Source organism: Leopardus geoffroyi, chromosome C1 (genome assembly GCF_018350155.1).
Source record: "Leopardus geoffroyi isolate Oge1 chromosome C1, O.geoffroyi_Oge1_pat1.0, whole genome shotgun sequence".
Classification (NCBI taxonomy): domain Eukaryota; kingdom Metazoa; phylum Chordata; class Mammalia; order Carnivora; family Felidae; genus Leopardus; species Leopardus geoffroyi.
In genome coordinates, this window is record NC_059328.1 from 139,095,949 (window position 1) to 139,114,307 (window position 18,359).

At 34.6% G+C, this 18,359-nt stretch overlaps 1 protein-coding gene across 12 annotated transcripts in view; it reads right to left on the reverse strand.

Moving 5' to 3' along the window:
- The window catches only part of ORC4 (origin recognition complex subunit 4), an 82,502-nt gene that overhangs the window by 18,984 nt on the left and 45,159 nt on the right, over positions 1-18,359 (reverse strand). For all 12 annotated transcript variants that reach the window (XM_045479749.1, XM_045479740.1, XM_045479738.1 and 9 more), the window contains 3 exons: positions 3,491-3,566; positions 2,938-3,023; positions 181-229 (listed from right to left, as the gene is read on the reverse strand). In XM_045479749.1, coding sequence (XP_045335705.1) covers positions 181-229; positions 2,938-3,023; positions 3,491-3,539 — 184 coding nt within the window. In that variant the 5' untranslated portion in view covers positions 3,540-3,566. The remainder of the gene's footprint in view (positions 1-180; positions 230-2,937; positions 3,024-3,490; positions 3,567-18,359) is intronic.

Sequence of the window (18,359 nt, forward strand, 5' to 3'; positions counted from 1 at the left end):
GGTGTAGCTCACTAATTACTGACACAGAAAGATGTTCACAACACACTGTTAAGTAAGTGAAAAGATACAGGTTATACAATATGGAAAATTATTTTAATCTTATACAAAATTACGTCCATCTGTATCAGTGATATACTGTAGGTGATACCTTCAGATGGTGTTAAATATGCTAATATTTACCTTTTTTCAAAGCTTCCAGAAGAAATGAAAGGTTTTCAGCAAAGCTTCCCTGAACAACAAAAATAGACACCATGACTAAAAGTTTAATGAAATAAAGAAGAGGACTATGATATTTGGACATTATATAGGCATTATGTATCTATTTTTTTCTAGATTCAAATTAGTCAGCAGTCAGATTCTGAGCTGGATATTTCTATGTGCATCATTAAAAACTTAAAATGTTGAAGCAGGGATGGCATAGTGTTGAAAATGGCATTACTCTGTCATGTTTACAATTTTGCATTTTCCAGATAAAATCTGTAAAAATGTTAACTTTAAAGGTTGTTTTTAAGACTTGCTATATTCTAAATACAGTCAGAGAACTAAAACTCCATTGTCCTTCAAATACATTAAGCTCTTGCCAGTCTCAGATTAATTTGAACATTAAAAAATGCCCATGAATTTAAATCAGATCCAAAAGGAAATGAGAGAAGAAATTTGCCTCAAATATTCCATACTATAATTGTTTTTACCTATTCAAGAGCATATCATAGAATGTGTATATATCATATCAAATTTGGCTGTTTACTTGGAACACAGCCAAAACATTTTTGGATAAAACTTAAATATATTCTATGTGGAAATTAAGAGAGTAGCACATGCGTTACCCTGATGTTCCAGCTTGTGGATAAAGGCCCTTTAAAATATTTTTTCATTTAAGTCATTAATTTTTACGTTATTCAGATTTTTTGATTTAAATAAATAACCAACTTTAAATTTGCAAAGACATATCAGAGGAAAGAAATCCACTTGTTTCCCAATTTTGAGAGAACTGATACAAAATAGCATAATAGGTTTTTAAGAACTTGCACATATTTTACTATAATTGCATGTTGTCAAATCAACATTATTTCCAAGACAGGTAGGGCAAGAAGTGTTTACCATAATATAAATAAAGGCTCACAGGCTGTGGGTAAGTCAGTAGCCAAAGTTATTCAAAGGTTGTTAGTCTTTTTTCTAAAGTTTATTTATTTATTTTTAAGAGAGAGAGAGTGTGTGCGAATCCCAAGCAGACTCTGTGCTGTCAGTGCTGAGCCTGATTTGGGGCTTAATCCCACAAATTGGGAGATCATGACCTGAGCCAAAATCAAGAGTTGGACGCCCGACCAAGGGAGCCACCCAGATGCCACCCTCCTTCTTTTTAAAGACAGTTATACCTGACATTAAGTTTATCATTATATAAATACATATGCACATATAAGAATATCCTTATATGAATACATATACATGTATTATATATAGATATCCATATACATTTACAGGAATATAGAAATTTGCTCTAAGTATATCAAAACAGAAAGACTCTGGGTTCAGTTAAGTGACTTAGGTTCTTAATGTCCAGCCTTTGTCATTTTATGACCTTAGGTAAGCTAAATATATTGTTTGCCTCAGGTGACTGATCTATATAATGAAGAAGTTAAATAATGTCTTTATGTGATGCTATAACAAAAGTAATGACCCAGGATGTTAAACAACGGTGACTTTTTAATCAATTCCTATGAATCCAATATGAATAGGTCCATTTAGGAAAGTTAGAAACACCAGTCTACATCGATTGCAAACCGAAGGCCAAACTGAGCCTACCTAATAGTAAATCTCCTTGATCAGGTAGGCCACTGTATTCAACAGTACAGTCTGAACAGGAGACAGAACATTAGACTTATAGAAGGGGCATTATGAACCTGTAGACAGTGTAGAAGGATAACACACGATTGGCTCAACTTTTTATAAGTAATTACTAAAGAGGCTTACAACTATGGCTATGCCATTGCAGAAAAGAGTATACATTTTAGAGTGATAGTACTGTATGATCACCAGTGAGCAGAAAATGAACTGGGATGTATACAACCCACTTTAATTGAGTAAGCAGTAGGAGAGGTAGTCATTTCATTATGAAAGTTAAGGTAGCTATAAATTAATGTTTCTCTTGAACCCTATAAATAAAGTGATAGGGTAAACATTTTAATAAAAGTTCCAGAACATTGCTGATCAGTTTCATTTAAGTAACTGATGTTCACCAATCCTGAGATTCCAAGCTGCTACAATAATGAGGTATAAATAAGTTTTTGAAAACATTTTAATAGTAAGAGATAACTGACATTTGTAAGAGATAACTGAAATTTGTATAGTACATCACAAACCCAGCATTTTTCAAATATAAATTATGTTCAATGCTCCCTTTTGTCTTTAGAATAAATCTGTGAAGTATGAGAAGATAATGCACATTTAACACAGATGAGAAATCTCAACTTCAGAGATACTAGCCATGATGGCCATGTAGTCAATAGTTTCAAGACAAGGCTCAAATCCACATTTAATAGCTTCAAATTCAGCACATTTTCCATTACACCTAGCTACCCAAGTCTCAAAAGACTAAAAACAGACTGCTAGAGTGTAGTACTTTAAAAAATATATTAATCTACCTCCAAGGACAGAGAATCAAGATATTTCTCTTAACACGTAAAGAAACAAACTCAGATAATATCTACAGAAACACGGATTTCTTGACTATTTTATAGTGTGATCTACTTTAAAAAATCTAAATATAAAGATATGATGAATAAATGCATCCTAGAACCTTATACTTTTTTATGACAAGAATATTTCAGATTTCAATTTAGAATCTCTGAACCTGCCCTAGTCTTTCAAAAATATAAAAATATCTATGCCATGCAAACATTAAAGCCTATTTAATAAAGGAATAGAAACAATACTTACAAAAACTTTATCTCCAACTACATTTTCCAGATTTAACTGTCTTGTGATTTCCTTTAGGGCAATTTTATCATTGATCTGCAGCAGTCCTGAAATAAAGTCCATTTAAAAATATTTAATTAAAATGAAATATTTATTTGATAGAGCACAGGTTATTTTCCAGTCAAGTAAGTTTTCTAACGCTTTTTAAATTTAACTAGAAAGAAAAAAGTCAAAAGCCTGTTTGTTTACATTACTTCCTTTTTGAAGCACAGCAATGAAGACGTGGTAGACTCAAAGAACTATCTACCTTGGGATTCTTTTATTTTAAGAAAAGAAAGACAAAAAACAAGAGTCCTTATGTGCCTCCTTTATATATTATTATTATTATTATTATTATTCTAGTTTCTAAAAATAATGCATATGGTACTTTAAAGTGGAAGTCGTTAAACATGGATCATGTTTTTAAAATATAATTGTCATCCACCTTTAAACATTTTAGGTAAATTAGGTTTTGTATTATAAAAAGCTCACATGGCTTATATCATTTCCAATGGCAAAATTATGACATACTTACCATTTAGGTGAACTTGTAATACATTCTCACTCACTTCTTCTATTTCCATTAGTTCTTTCAAAGCATGGTTTATTAACTAAGTGGTATTAAAAAAAGTTTATGGAATATTTAGATAAAAATCATAAGCTTGTGTTTTTTTAAACTATGAATAATAGAAACAGAACATAATAAAAATATCATTTGAAACTAATAAATAAATTTGCACATTATTCAGATAAAAGAAAGGTTTAAGTAGAACAACCGTCAAGTTTACAAAGACATTTTTGTCTGTTAAGTCACATAAGTCACATGTATCAAATGACTACAAAAATCAACCCCAATCAATATATCGATTTCTATGAAATACTGTTAACTACTCTGTATGTTACCATGAAATAAAAACTGGAAAAGTAAAAACTACCAAGAGGATAACCTGAAAAAAGAGATGGCCCCTCTGTTAGTTGCTAGGTATAGTACCCATCCCTCATCCACAGTTTCAATTTCCATTAGTGTGGAAGCAGATGAATCCTCCTTTTGACGTTATGGTCAAAAGATCAATAGTAGCCTAATGTCACATAAAAATGCCTACATCATTCACCTAACCTAATCTCATCATGTAGGCATTTTATCATCTTACATCATCACAAGGGTAAATATAGGACAAAACGATACTTTGAGAGAGACACATCACTGAAATAACTCACTGTATTTGTTATAACTATTCTATTTTATTACTATTTATTTTTAATCTCTTACTGTGCCTTATTTATACATTACACATTCCCAAAGGTATATATGCATAAAAAATAACAGTACATATAGGGTGTGTTACTATCTCCGTGGTTTCAGTCATTCACTGGAGTCTTGAAATGTATGCCCTATGGGTGAGAGGACACTACCATATACAGAACAAGACCCTATTAAAGAAACGTGGAGCTTGTAATAAGAAAATTACTACTACTAATATAATTACTACTAAAAATACACTCACAAAGTGTTATACCATCTTAAACTGTTTTAATTATAAAGTTTCGGATTTGTGTAACTACAGATTCCTATGCCACATACTTTTTATTCTCTATTTTTTTGACTTGTGATATCACAATTACACTGCAATATAATATACATCTCTTCAAATTAATATTGCATTCATTTTTTTAAATTTAAAAATGAACACAACTAAGAAAAGCAAAAAAGCTTTTAAAAGGAAGAGCAATGATGAAGGACTACTCCTTCTAATATTAAAATAGAAAGGACTATTACAAAATAAATGGTCGCCCAAAATAGGCTGTGTATACAAAATTAAATTACTAAAGTTGGTATCAAAATTTAGTGAGGACAAAAGGATTATTCAAAAAACAAAAAAACCCAATGGAACAACTGGTAAGCCATTTTGAAAAACAAAATACTATTTGTATTTGCAATATTCTATTTGTCACTACATCTTTGTGAAATAGGAAGAAGTAAATATCATTTTAAATTATTAGGTTTCACAATATGGTATCAAACATACTAGCCATTCTGGTATATCTGTATTGTTTTAAAAACAAATGGAACTCTATGTCAGATCATAGTTAAACTAAGTCCTCTAAAAAAGGGATAATCTCAAAATATTAAGTGACATACTATGAAATAAAGCCTAGTAAGAAGTGACATTCTTTATAGAGAACCATTAGAAAATGAGGTGGCACTTCTTGGCCTTTAGATTAAGTATGAGTCTATATCATAAGAGTTTGTCTCCAGGTAATACAAACTTCGTATCTCTAACAATCAAATCATCCTAAATACCCCAGAAATCAATCTGAAAACTGGCAAAAAAAAAAAAAAAAAAACACCTCCACAAATAAAGGTAGAGAGGAGGCCACATCAAAGGAGGTAGGAAGTATGGAGACTCAACTTGGGAGAAAAATGTATCGTAGCCAATGGGGTAGGGAGGAAGTTACCATCTGGAGAAGGGCAAGAGACAGGCTAACACATAGGGAAGTATACAGGAAATGAATCCCCACAGCAATTGGCTTGGAAAGTGAGAGGGCCTGAATTTCTTGAGTTCTTGCAACCAGTGGGGCTTAAAGCCTGGAGTTCTAAAGGTCAGCATGCTTGGCTCAGGGAAAGCTGGGACTGGGACACTGGGACTGCTCTTGGAGAGAAGGCTGGGCAAACAGCCTATGGATGGACACAGCTTGCAAAAACCAATCTGGAGTGCCTGGGGGCACACTGTAGGGAGGTTAGCTACTCCTCTCTGAGAATGTTCCAGAGTGAGGGCATTCAGAGAGAGAGAGACCTCCAGGTAAAAAGGAACTGGCAGGTACCAATTACCTCACCTGCCTGTCAGAATACAGAGCTACCGGCAAAAAACAGTCTTGGGCCCACACTCATTACCTAACTTGCTTACACCAAGCCCCAACCACCCCCTCACGATCTGGGGAAAACAACCTTCCTAGTCACTCTTGCCTAGGTGGCAGCATGGCAGGCCCCCTCTCCTACAAGACTGGCCCAAACCCGTGCCAATACTATGGCTCCTATCTGGTAAGTTTTGCAAAGCTGCAGTTTAGGTGATGGTGGTGACAGGTTATTTCACAAAGCAGACCAGAACACATTTAGTTAAAATGCACTACATTCAGGGCAGGGACCAAACACTGCCCACAATAGGCATCTGTAGATGACTGCCCTGAAGCATAAAACTATCAGGACCACACAACAGCAGAGTACACTTAGCATTGCTGGAAGTGCCAGGTCCTGGGGAAGAAGGGACACTATACTGCAGGGCACCACAGGACCTCTTCTTCATAAAGCCATTGCCCTCAAAAATAGGAGAAGTAGCTGACTTCCCTCACACATAGAAACAGACACTGAGACTTATACAAAATGGGAAGACAGAAGAATTTCTCCCAAATGAGATAACAGGACAAGGACGTGGCAAAAAACCTAAGTGAAACAGATAAAAGAAAATTTAAAGCAATGATTACAAGTATACTTACTGGACTTGAGAAAAGAGTGGAGCACATCAATGAGAGCATTAACACAGAGATAAGAAGTAACACAGCACAGAAAAAGGACTCAATAAATGAAATGAGAAACATGCTTGATGGAATAAACTGCAGGCTGGAAGAAGAGGAACTAATTAATGACCCAGAAGACAGAGTAATGGAAAATAATCAAGCTGAACAAAAGAAAGAAAAAAGAATTATGGAAAATGAGAACAGATGTAGAGAATTTCAATGTCTCCATCAAGTGTAATAACATTCATATTACAGGAGTCCCAGGAGCACAGAGAAAAGGGAGTAAAGAATTTATTTGGAGAAATAATAGCTGAAAACTTCCTTAATTTGGGGAAGGAAACAGATATCCAGATCTAGGAGGCACAAAGAAACCCCAACAAAAGCAACAAAAGTAGATCCACACCAAGACATATGTAATTAAAATGGGAAAATACAGTGGTAAAGGAAAAAATATTAAAAGTGACAAGATAAAAATAGACAGTTATATACAAAGGAAATACCATAAGGCTATCAGAGAATTTTTCAGCAGAAACTTTCCAATCCAGAAAGGAGCGCCATGTTATATGCAAACTGCTGAATGGGAAATATCTGCAGCCAAGAATACTCTTTCCTGCAAGGCTATCAGAATAGAAGGAAAGAGTGAGTTTGTCAGACAAACAAAAATTAAAGGAGTTCATGACCACTAAACCAGCCCTGCAGAAAATATTAAAGGGGTCTCTTTGAGTGTAAATAAAGGAAGACCAAAATGACAGCATGAAGGCAGGAAACACAAAAATAGTAAAAATGAATATTCCTGTAAAAAAATATCAGTAAAGGAATTCACAAAATGAAAGGATATAAAATATGACACCATATACCTAAAACATGGGGAGACGAAGAGTAAAGAATGGGTTCAAACTTAAACAACCATCAACTTGTATACAGGCTGCTCTACGCAGAAGATGTTATATACAAACCTAATGGTAACCACAAATCAAAAACCACTAATAAATATGCAAAGAATAAAGAGAAGAAATCCAAACATATCATTAAAGAAAATCAGCAAACCATGAAAGAGAAAAGAAAAAATCAGAAAATCTTCGGAAACAACCACAGAACAATAAAACGGCAATAAATGCATATCAATAATAACTTTGAATGTAAATGGACTAAAGACTCCAATAAACAGACAGAGGGGAACAGAATGGACAAAAAACCCCAAGACCCATCTATATGCTGTGCACAAGAGACACATTTTAGACCTAAACACACCTGCAGATTGAAAGTGAGGGGATGGAGAAACATTTATCATGTAAATGGATGTCAAAAGAAAGCCAGAGTAGCAATACTTATATTGGCTTTAAATCAAAGACTGTTAACAAGAGACCAAGAAAGACACTATGTAATAATTAAGGGAACAATCCAATAGACTATAATAATTGTAAATATTTACACATCCAATATGGGAGCACTCCAATACATAAAACATTTAATAACAAACATAAAGGAATGAATCAATAATAATACAACAGTAGGGGACTTTAACACCCCACTGACATCAATGTACAGATCATCTAAACGGAAAATCAACAAGGACAATGGCTTGGAATGACACATTGGACCAGAAAGATTTAGCAGATATATTGACAACATTCCATCCAAAAATAGCAGAATACACATCCTTCTCAAGCGCACATGGAACTTTCTCCAAAACAGATCTCTAGATATTAGGCCACAAAACAAGCCTCAACAAATGAAAGTCATACCGTGTATCTTTTATGAAAACAACATTATGAAACTATACGTCAACCACAAGGAAAAAAATCTCGGAAAACCACAAATACATGGAGGTTAACTAACATGCTACTGAACAATGAATGGGTCAACCAGGAAATCAAAGAAGGAAATTAAAAAGCACATGGAAACAAATAAATATGAAAATATAATGGTTCACACCTGTGGGACAGTTTTAAGAGGGAAGTTTATAGCAATATGAGCCTACAGGCCTACCTGAAGAAGCAAGACAAATCTCAAGTAAATAACCTTACACCTAAAGGAGCTAAAAAGAACAAAAAACCCTAAAACCAGCAAAGGAAGGAAATAATAAAGATTAGAGCAGAAATAAATGATATAGAAACCAAAAAAAAACAATAGAACAGATCAATGAAACCAAGAGCTTGTTCTTTGGGGGAAAAAAAATGATAAAACTGGTAAGCCTCTAGCCACACTTACCAGGGGGAAAAAAAAAAAGAAAAAAACCAAATAAATAAAATCAAAAACAAGAGAAGAGAAATAACACCACAGAAATACAAACATTCATAGAACAATATGAAAAACTACATGCCAACATTGGACAGCCTAGAAGAAATAGGTAAATTCCTAGAAACATATAACCTACCAAAACTGACACAGGAAGAACAGAAAATTTGAACAGACTAATAACCAGTGAGAAAATTACATCAGTAATCAAAAAAACTCCCAGGAAACAAAAGTCCAGAGCCACTTGGCTTCTCAAATTCTACAATCATTTGAAGAACAGTTAATACGTATGCTTCTCAAACATTCCAAAAAATAAAAAAGGAAGGAAAACTTCAAATTCATTCTATGAGGGCAGCATTATCCTGACACTGAAACTAGATAAAGATATCACAAAAACAACTACAGGCCAAGATCTCTGATGAATACAGATGCAAAAATTCTCAACATAATACCAGCAAACAGAATCCAACAATACATTAAAAAAAATTATTCACCACAATCAAGTGGGATTTAATGCTGGGTTGCAAGGGCAGTTCACTATTTGCAAATCAATCAACATGATACAGCACATCAATAAGATAAAGAATAAGAACCATATGATTATTTTAGTAGATGCAGAGAAAGCATTTGGCAAAGTACAACATCTATTCATGATAAAAACCCTCAATGAAGTAGGTTTAGAGGAAACATACCTAAACATAAAATAGAGGAGAAACTGAGAGCCTTTCCCTTAAGGTCAGGAACAACACAAAGATGTCTTTGTATTCAACACTTGTATTCAACATACTACTGGAAGACCTAGCCACAGCAATCAGAAAATATAAAGAAATAAAAGGCATTCAAAACAGTAAGGAAGCAGTAAAACTTTTCACTTATCTGCAGATGACATGATACTCTATATAGAAAACCCAAAAGACTCCAACAAAAAGCTGCTAAAATAAATGAAGTCAGTAAAGTGGCAAGATATAAAATCAATGTACAGATCTCCATTGCATTTCTATACATCAATAATGAAGCAGTAGAAAGAGAAATTAAGAAAACAATACCATTTACAATTGCACCAAAAAGAGTAAGATATCTAGGATAAACATAACCAAAGAGGTGACAAATCTGTTCCCTGAAAACTATAAAGCACTGATGAAAGAAAATGAAGAGGACACAAAGAGATAGGAAGACATTCTATGCTCATGGATTGTAAGAATATTGTTAAAATGTCTAAACTACCCAAAGCAATATGCATTTAATGTAGTTCCTGTCAAAATACTAAGCATTTTTCACAGAGCTAGAACAAATAATCCTAAAATGTCTATGCAACCACAGAAGACCCCAAATAGCCAAAGCAATCTTAAAAGCAAAGCTGGAGGCATCACAATTCCAGACTTCAAGTTACATTACAAGGCTGCAGTAATCAAGACAGTATGGTACTGGCACAAAAACAGACATGCAGACCAATGGAATAGAAAACCCAGAAATAAATCCACAATTATATGGTCCATTAATCTTCGACAAAGGGGGAAAGAATATCCAAAGGGAAAAAGATAATGTCTTCAAAAAATGGGGGCACCTGGGTGGCTCAGTTGGTTGAGCATCCAACTTCGGCTCAGGTCATGATCTCACAGTCTGTGAGTTCGAGCCCTGTGTTGGGCTCTGTGCTGACAGCTCAGAGCCTGGAGCCTGCTTCGGATTCTGTGTCTCCCTCTCTCTCTGCCCCTCCCCTGCTCATGATCTGTCTCTCTCTGTGTCAAAAATAAATAAAAACATTAAAAAAAATTAAGAAACAAACAAAAAATGGTGCTGGGAAAACTGGACAGAAACATGCAGAAGAACACTCTCTTATACCATATGCAAAAATAGACTCAAAATCTACTAAAGACCTAAATGTGAGATCTGAAACCGTAAAAATTCTACAAGAAAGCACAGATAGTAATTTCTCTGACACTGGCCTTTAGGAACTTCTTTCTAAATAGCTCCCCCTGAGACAAGGAAAAAAAAAAAAAGCAAAAATAAACTATTGGGACTATATCAAAATGTAAAGCTTCTGGATGGTGAAGAAAACCAACAAAACTACAAGGCAACCTACTGAATGAGAGAAGATATCTGCAAATGACATATCTGATAAAGCGTTAGTATCCAAAATATATAAAGAGCTGATACAACCCAACACCCCAAAAACAAATAATGCAATTTACAAATGGACAGAAGACAGATATTCTCCCAAGGAAAACATACAGATGGCCAACAAACCCAATGAAAGATGCTCAACATCACTCAGCATCAAGGAAATGCAAATCAAAACCACAAGGAGATATCATTTCACACCTGCCAGAATGGTTAGAATAAAAAACAAAAGAACAGGTGCTGGCAAGGATGTGGAGCAAAAGGAACCCTCATGCACTGTTGGTGGGAATGCAAATTGGTACAGCTACTGTGAAAGATAACATGAGGTTCCTCAAAAAGTTAAAAGAGAACTAACCTACAATCCAACAAATATACTACTGGGTATTTCCCTAAAGAATACAAAAACACTAATTCAAAGAGATACACACACCCCATGTTTATATAGCATTATTTACAACAGCCAAATTATGGAAGTAAAGTGTCCATCGATAGATGAATGGATAAAGAAGACGTGGTATACACACACAATGGAATATTATTCAGCCATTAAAAAAGAATCAAATCTTGCCCTTTGCAATGACATGCATGGAGGGAGAGTATAATGCTAAGTGAAATAAGTCAGAGAAAAAGACAGATACCACATGATTTCACTCATGTGGAATTGAGTTAACAAAACAAGCAAAGGGAGAGAGAGGCATACCTTGAAAAAGACTCAAGTTTAGAGAACCAACTGATGGTTACCAGAGAGGAGGTGGTTGGGGGGATAGGTAGAATAGTTGTTGGGATAAAGGAGTGCATTTGTGATGAGCACCAGGTGGTTAAAATAAAAACTTAAAAGAGTTAAAACAAGTTTATAACATTCTTTCCATTAAATTTAAACAACTTATTATCATTTGTCTAGATCAGCTCACAATTTTTACATGATGTGTTTGTGTGATCTGAAATGATAATTTAAATGTATTAGCATATGTGTCTTCAAATAATTTTAGTTCAAATCCACATATTGCTAAAACTGACTGGTGTGTTACCTATTGTATAATTTTTTTTTTAATTTTTTTAACGTTTATTTTTGAGACAGAGAGAGACAGAGCATGAACGGAGGAGGGTCAGAGAGAGAGGGAGACACAGAATCTGAAGCAGGCTCCAGGCTCTGAGCTGTCAGCACAGAGCTCGATGTGGGGCTCGAACTCATGGACCGAGAGATCATGACCTGAGCCGAAATCGGGTGCCTAACCGACTGAGCCACCCAGGTGCCCCCCTATTGTGTAATTTTTTAACAAATTGTGTAACTGGTAAATTTTTTACTGTATACAATTTCATCTTTCCAAATATTTTAAGCTACATTATATACTAAAAATACTTAGTTGATATTATATTACACCAACCACCATAACAAACATGGCTACCCTATTTCCACAATCTTTGTAGCTAACAATTAATTTTCCAAACATACTGGCATAGTTCATTTAGAACTGCCAGCAATCAGGGATTTTTATGCTTACCTACTATTACTGTTACCACATGCTTGTTTCTTTGTCTACAGTAATTTCTGTATAGAAAAGTATTTTCCAGGATACAATCTGTCATTTGGAACCACATGTATTTTTTCAATAAAATGTTTGAGATACAGTAAATCACACTAACTTTCTGTTATCTTTATCAGTTAACTGCAGATTGAAAATTTTTGTACTTCAAGTAGTTTGGCCAAAGAGAGTATTAAAAATATACTGTATTTTTATTAAATTAAAATTTACATTTAAAAAGTTATACTAATAAGAGTTCTTGTCTAAAATCATCTACTTTATGTCTCAGGATACTCCACACACAACAAATCACAAAAGTTAAACAATCCTCCTTGGCTCTCTGTCCTCTCAATATTGGAGTGCAATAGGAATAAGTCAAATCATAACAAAATGGAATACCAAGTATGGGATTCTTCCCTAATCCAGCAAAGTCAGACTTCATAAATGACTTTAAAGCACCAGAACAGGCCTCTCTGGTTTGAGAAGCAACAACAATGGGACAAACTGTCAGCATACCACGAACAATCTGTTTTATTAAGTGATAAATACTATGTCTTAATGGCTGTCTTCTTCTTTAACCTTGAATAAATAGAAAAAACTAGCATGGGAGTTTATATAAAAATTATGTTACATAAAGGACATAAGCTGATGAAAAAGACTAATTAATACTGAAAATGTGTATTTTAGAAAATAAATATTTTGAGCTGTTTAAGCCAGACTTAGATAAACACAAAACAACAGACTAAGAAGGTACATGACAAGGAGGCAGACAAGTAGGAAGGACTGTTAGAAGCTAAAATGCAGTATCACATTAGAAGAAGCAAAGTGTGGAACTGCTGGTGAAGAAAATCACACTGGTGATATGGCAGAATGCTGAGGGGGAAAAAAAAAAGAAAGAACATGGAGAAATGACATAGAGAAATAAGAACAAAGGCTTAAGAATTGGATATGCTAATGCTAAGAAAGGACAAGAAGAAATAAATGAGAAGAAATATCCCAAAATAAACTTATTCTTCAGTGAAAACAGACCTAAATTCATATTAAGAGGCTTTGAATAATATTAATTTTATGATCAGTGCTTAAACATAGCCTGTGAATGACAAATGCAGGAAGACAAGAGAATGAAATAAAAGGTACAAAAGGATAGGAAAGAAATAAAAACTTTCTGTCATTTGCAGATGACATGATTGTAGAAAATTCCCAAATATTGACAAATTTTTGGAACAAATGATCAATTACAACAAGATTGCACGATACAAGATAAAACACAAAGTCATTTGCTTTTGTATATATCAGCAATGAGCAGGTGGAATCTGAATTAAAAATGTCATACTACTCACATTAGCACCAAAACTATTTACTTAGTATAAATCTAATGACATATGTGTAAGATCTATATGAGAAAAACCACAAAAGTCTGATGAAAGACCTAAATAAATGAAAAGATATTCCATGTTTATCAATGTGAAGATTCAATATACTTAAGAAACCAATTTTTCCATTGTGATCTATAGATTGAACACAAAATCCCACAACTGAATACAAAAATTCCAGTACTTGGAAATAAATACATAAATTCTAAAGTTAATAAAAAGGCAAAGTACCCACAATAGCCAAAATAATACTGAAGCAGCACACAAAGTTGGAAGACTGTCAATGCCTAACTTTAAGCCTTACTATAAAGCTATAGTAATCAAGACAGGCAGAAACAGACTGACACAAATACAATCAACTGACCTTTGAAAAAGAAGCAAAGGTAATTCACTGAAGAAAAGACGACCTTGTCAACAAACCCTGAAACAATTTAAACATTCATATACAAGGAAAAGAAAAAAAAAGAAAGAAAAAGAATTTAGACACAGACCTTACACCGTTCAAAGAAATTAACTCAAAATAAATCACCAACCCAACTGTAAAACACAACGACTATAAAAGTTCCAGAAGGACACATAGGAGAAAAACCTAGAAGGCCTTGGATTTGGTGATGAAGTTTTAGATAAAACACCAAAATCACAACCCATGAAAGAAATAACTGGTAAGTTGATATGGAAAAACTGCTTGCCAAGGAAACTCATAATAGAATTAAAAGAGAAACCACAGATTTGGAGAAAGTATCTGCAAAACACATAGCTGGTATATCCAAAATATACAAAGACTTCTCAAAACATATCAATAAGAAATGAATAAACCCAATTCAAAAATGGTCAGAAAATACCTTACCAAAGATATACAGATGAAAATAAGCATATGAAAAGATACTTAATATCATACATAATTAGAAGATTGCAAATAAAAATAGCATTGGGATACTACTACATACCTACTAGAATGGCTAACATTAAAAACAACGATAATACCAAATGCTAATGAGGATGCATAACAAGAGAAACTCTTACTAATTGCTGGTGAAAAAAGCAAAATGGTACTGACACTTTGGAAGACAGCTTAGTTCAGTCTTACAAAGCTAAACAGTCTTCCCATACGATCCAACAATGTTGCTCCCAAGTATTTATCCAATTAAGTTGAAGATTATGTCCACATAAAAACCTGCATACAAGTGTTTATAAAAGCTTTATTCAGAACTACTCAAAATTGAAACTAATCAAGTTCCTTTAATAGGTGAATGGATAAACAGTGGTACATCCATACAAAGGAATATTATTAAACAATTAAAAGAAATGACTTATCAAGACATAAAATGACATGAAGGAACCTTAAATTCATACTGGTAAGTGGAAGAAGCCAATCTTCTTAATTTTATGATTCCAACTGTGACATTCTGAAAAAGGCAAAACCATGGTGATAATAAGAAAATTAGTGCTTGCCAAGGATTGGGGGTGGGAAGACTAATAGGTAAAGTACAGGGGATCTTTAGGGTGGCAAAATTATTTTGTATGACACTGTAATGTTGGACACATGACTATGCATATGTTAAAATCCTCAGAATTGTACATCAGAAAGAGTGAACCTTCATGAAAACTATGAGACGCTAGTTAATGACAACATATTAATACTGGTTCATGAATTTCTACAAATGTACCATGCTAAGGGAAGATGTTAATAACAGGGGAAGTTGTATGTGTGTATGTGGGGGGGGAGGGATGGTTATAACAGGGGAACTCTCTGGCACAAAAACAGACACTCAGATCAATGGAACAGAATAGAGAACCCCGAAATGGACCCACAAACGTATGGCCAACTAATCTTTGACAAAGCAGGAAAGAAAATCCAATGGAATAAAGACAGTCTCTTCAGCAAGTGGTGCTGAGGAAACTGGACAGTGACATGCAGAAGAATGAACCTGGACCACTTTCTTACACCATACACAAAAATAAACTCAAAATGGATGAAAGACCTAACCATATGACATGAAGCCATCAGAATCCTTGAGGAGAAAGCAGGCAAAAAACCTCTTTGACCTTGGCCACAGCAACTTCTCACTCAACACGTCTCCAGAGGCAAGGGAAACAAAAAGCAAAAATGAACTATTGGGACCTCATCAAAATAAAAAGCTTCTGCACAGTGAAGGAAACAAGCAGCAAAAATAAAAGCCAACCAATGGAATGGGAGAAGATATTTGCAAGTGACATATCAGATACAGGGTTAGTATCCAAAATCTATAAAGAACTTATCAACTCAACACCCAAAAAACAAATAATCCAGTGAAGAAATGGGCAAAAGACATGAATAGACACTTCTCCAAAGAAGACATCTAGATGACCAACCGACACACAAAAAGTGCTCAACGTCACTCATCATCAGGGAAATACAAATCGAAACCACAATGAGATACCACCTTACACTTGTCAGAATGGCTAACATTAACAACTCAGGCAACAACAGATGTTGGCGAGGATGCGGAGAAAGAGGATCTCTTTTGTGCTGCTGGTGGGAATGCAAACTGGTGCAGTCACTCTGGAAAACAGTATGGAGGTTCCTCAAAAATAAAAAATAGAACTACCCTACAACCTAGCAATTGCACTACTAGGTAATTATTCAAGGGGTACAGGTATGCTGTTTCGAAGGGACACATGCACCCCCATGTTTATAGTGCACTATCAACAATAGCCAAAGTATGGAAAGACTCCAAATGTCCATCGATGGATGAATGGATAAAGAAGATGTGGCATATATATACAATGGAGTATTACTCGACAATCAAAAAGAATGAAATCTTGCCATTTACAACTACATGGATGGAACTGGAGGATATTATGCTAAGCGAAATTAGAGAAAGACAAGTATCGTAGACTTCACTCATATGAGGACTTTAAGACACAGAACAGATGAACACAAGGGAAGGGAAGCAAAAATAATATAAAAAAAGGGAGGGGGACAAAACAGAAGAGACTCTTACATATGGAGAACAAACAGAGGGTTACTGGTAGGGTTGTGGGAGGGGGGATGGGCTAAATGGGTAAGGGGCATTAAGGAATCTACTCCTGAAATCATTGTCGCAGTATATGCTAACTGACTTGGATGTAAATTAAAATAAAACAAAGTAATAAATAAAAATAAATAAATAAATATTGAAAAAAATAACCAGGGAACTCTCTTACATGTTTAAATTTTTTTTTGGTAAAAAATAGGTCTATTTTAGCCAATTTACTAATTAAATGAGTAAAGTTTCAATTTGTATTTAAACATCTTTACAAGTGTTTACTAACTCTACTTCATTTTTTTTTTTTGAACCTTCTCCATGCTTTTAGGGACAAACTTCCAAGATGAAGTTCAGAATAAATTCAGTTGCTTGCTTGCGACCCAAGTTATATTTTTAGGCTAGACCCTTTAATATACACACCACTGAGATACAACTTCTCTGTTGTAATGCCACTTTGTTTCAAGATGCATAGTTTATGATGGAATAATAGGTCTAATGTACTGATTTCCTACATCTCATTTTCTCAGAGTATCACTAATGGAGCTCTTGAAGAATTAAAGCATTATCTAAAAATAATCTTTAAACATTTGTATGATGATGTGTTTTCCAAAGATAACAGAACAATGAAAACTGAAAAAAAAAATTAACTTTACTGAAAAAAGATCTAAATTCATATTAAGGGAGTTTATACAGTATCAGTTTTTATGACCTATGCTTATAGTCTGAAATTTTTACACTGCTAAGATAAAGAAATTCTACAACTATCAAGTCAGGGAAAAATCACACACAAAACAAGTTAGCTGTGGTGAACATCACAGACATTCACCAAATACTTCTAGCAATCCCTTCTAGGCATCTAGGAGAAATCCACTTCTTCGCTCTCTTGAAATTAGGTATGAGCATGTGACACTCTGGCCAGGCAACTGTGAGGAGATGCAGTCTGTATCACCTCTGGGTAGGAACTGTAACAAGAATATGTGTCTGTGTTTCATCATTCTCCCTTTTCCTACATCAGCGCTTGCACTTTTATGTTTTGGAGGTGTTGCTTTCCTTAAACCTCATGAACCAACTTCTGCTAGCTTCAAACTTTTCTTCTGCAGCTTCCTCACCTCTCTCAGCCTTTGAACAACTGAACAGAATTAGGGCCTTGTTCTGGATTAGGCTTTGGCTTAAGGGAATGTGTAGGCCACTAAAACTTTCTCCGTATCAGCAATAGGGCTATTTCACTTTCTCGCTACTGGTGTGTTTACTGGAGTTGCACTTTTAATTTCCTTCAAGAACTTTTCCTTTGTATTCACTGCTTGACTAGTGTAAGAGGCCTAGCCTAGCTTTCAGCTTATCTTGGTTCTGACATGCCTTCTTCACTAAATTCAATCATTTCTACCTTTTGATTTAAAGTGTTTTGATTTAAAATGTGTGACTCTCCCCTTCACTTAAACACCTAGAGGCCACTGTAGTGTTATTAATTGCCTAATGCCAATATTGTTGTATCTTAGGGAATAGGAAGGCCCAAAGAGAGGGACAGAGATGGGGGAGTGGCCGCTGGGTGGAGCAGTCAGAACAAACACATCAATCCATTAAGTTTGCCATCTTATATGCACCTGGTTCCTGAAACCTCAAAACAATTATAA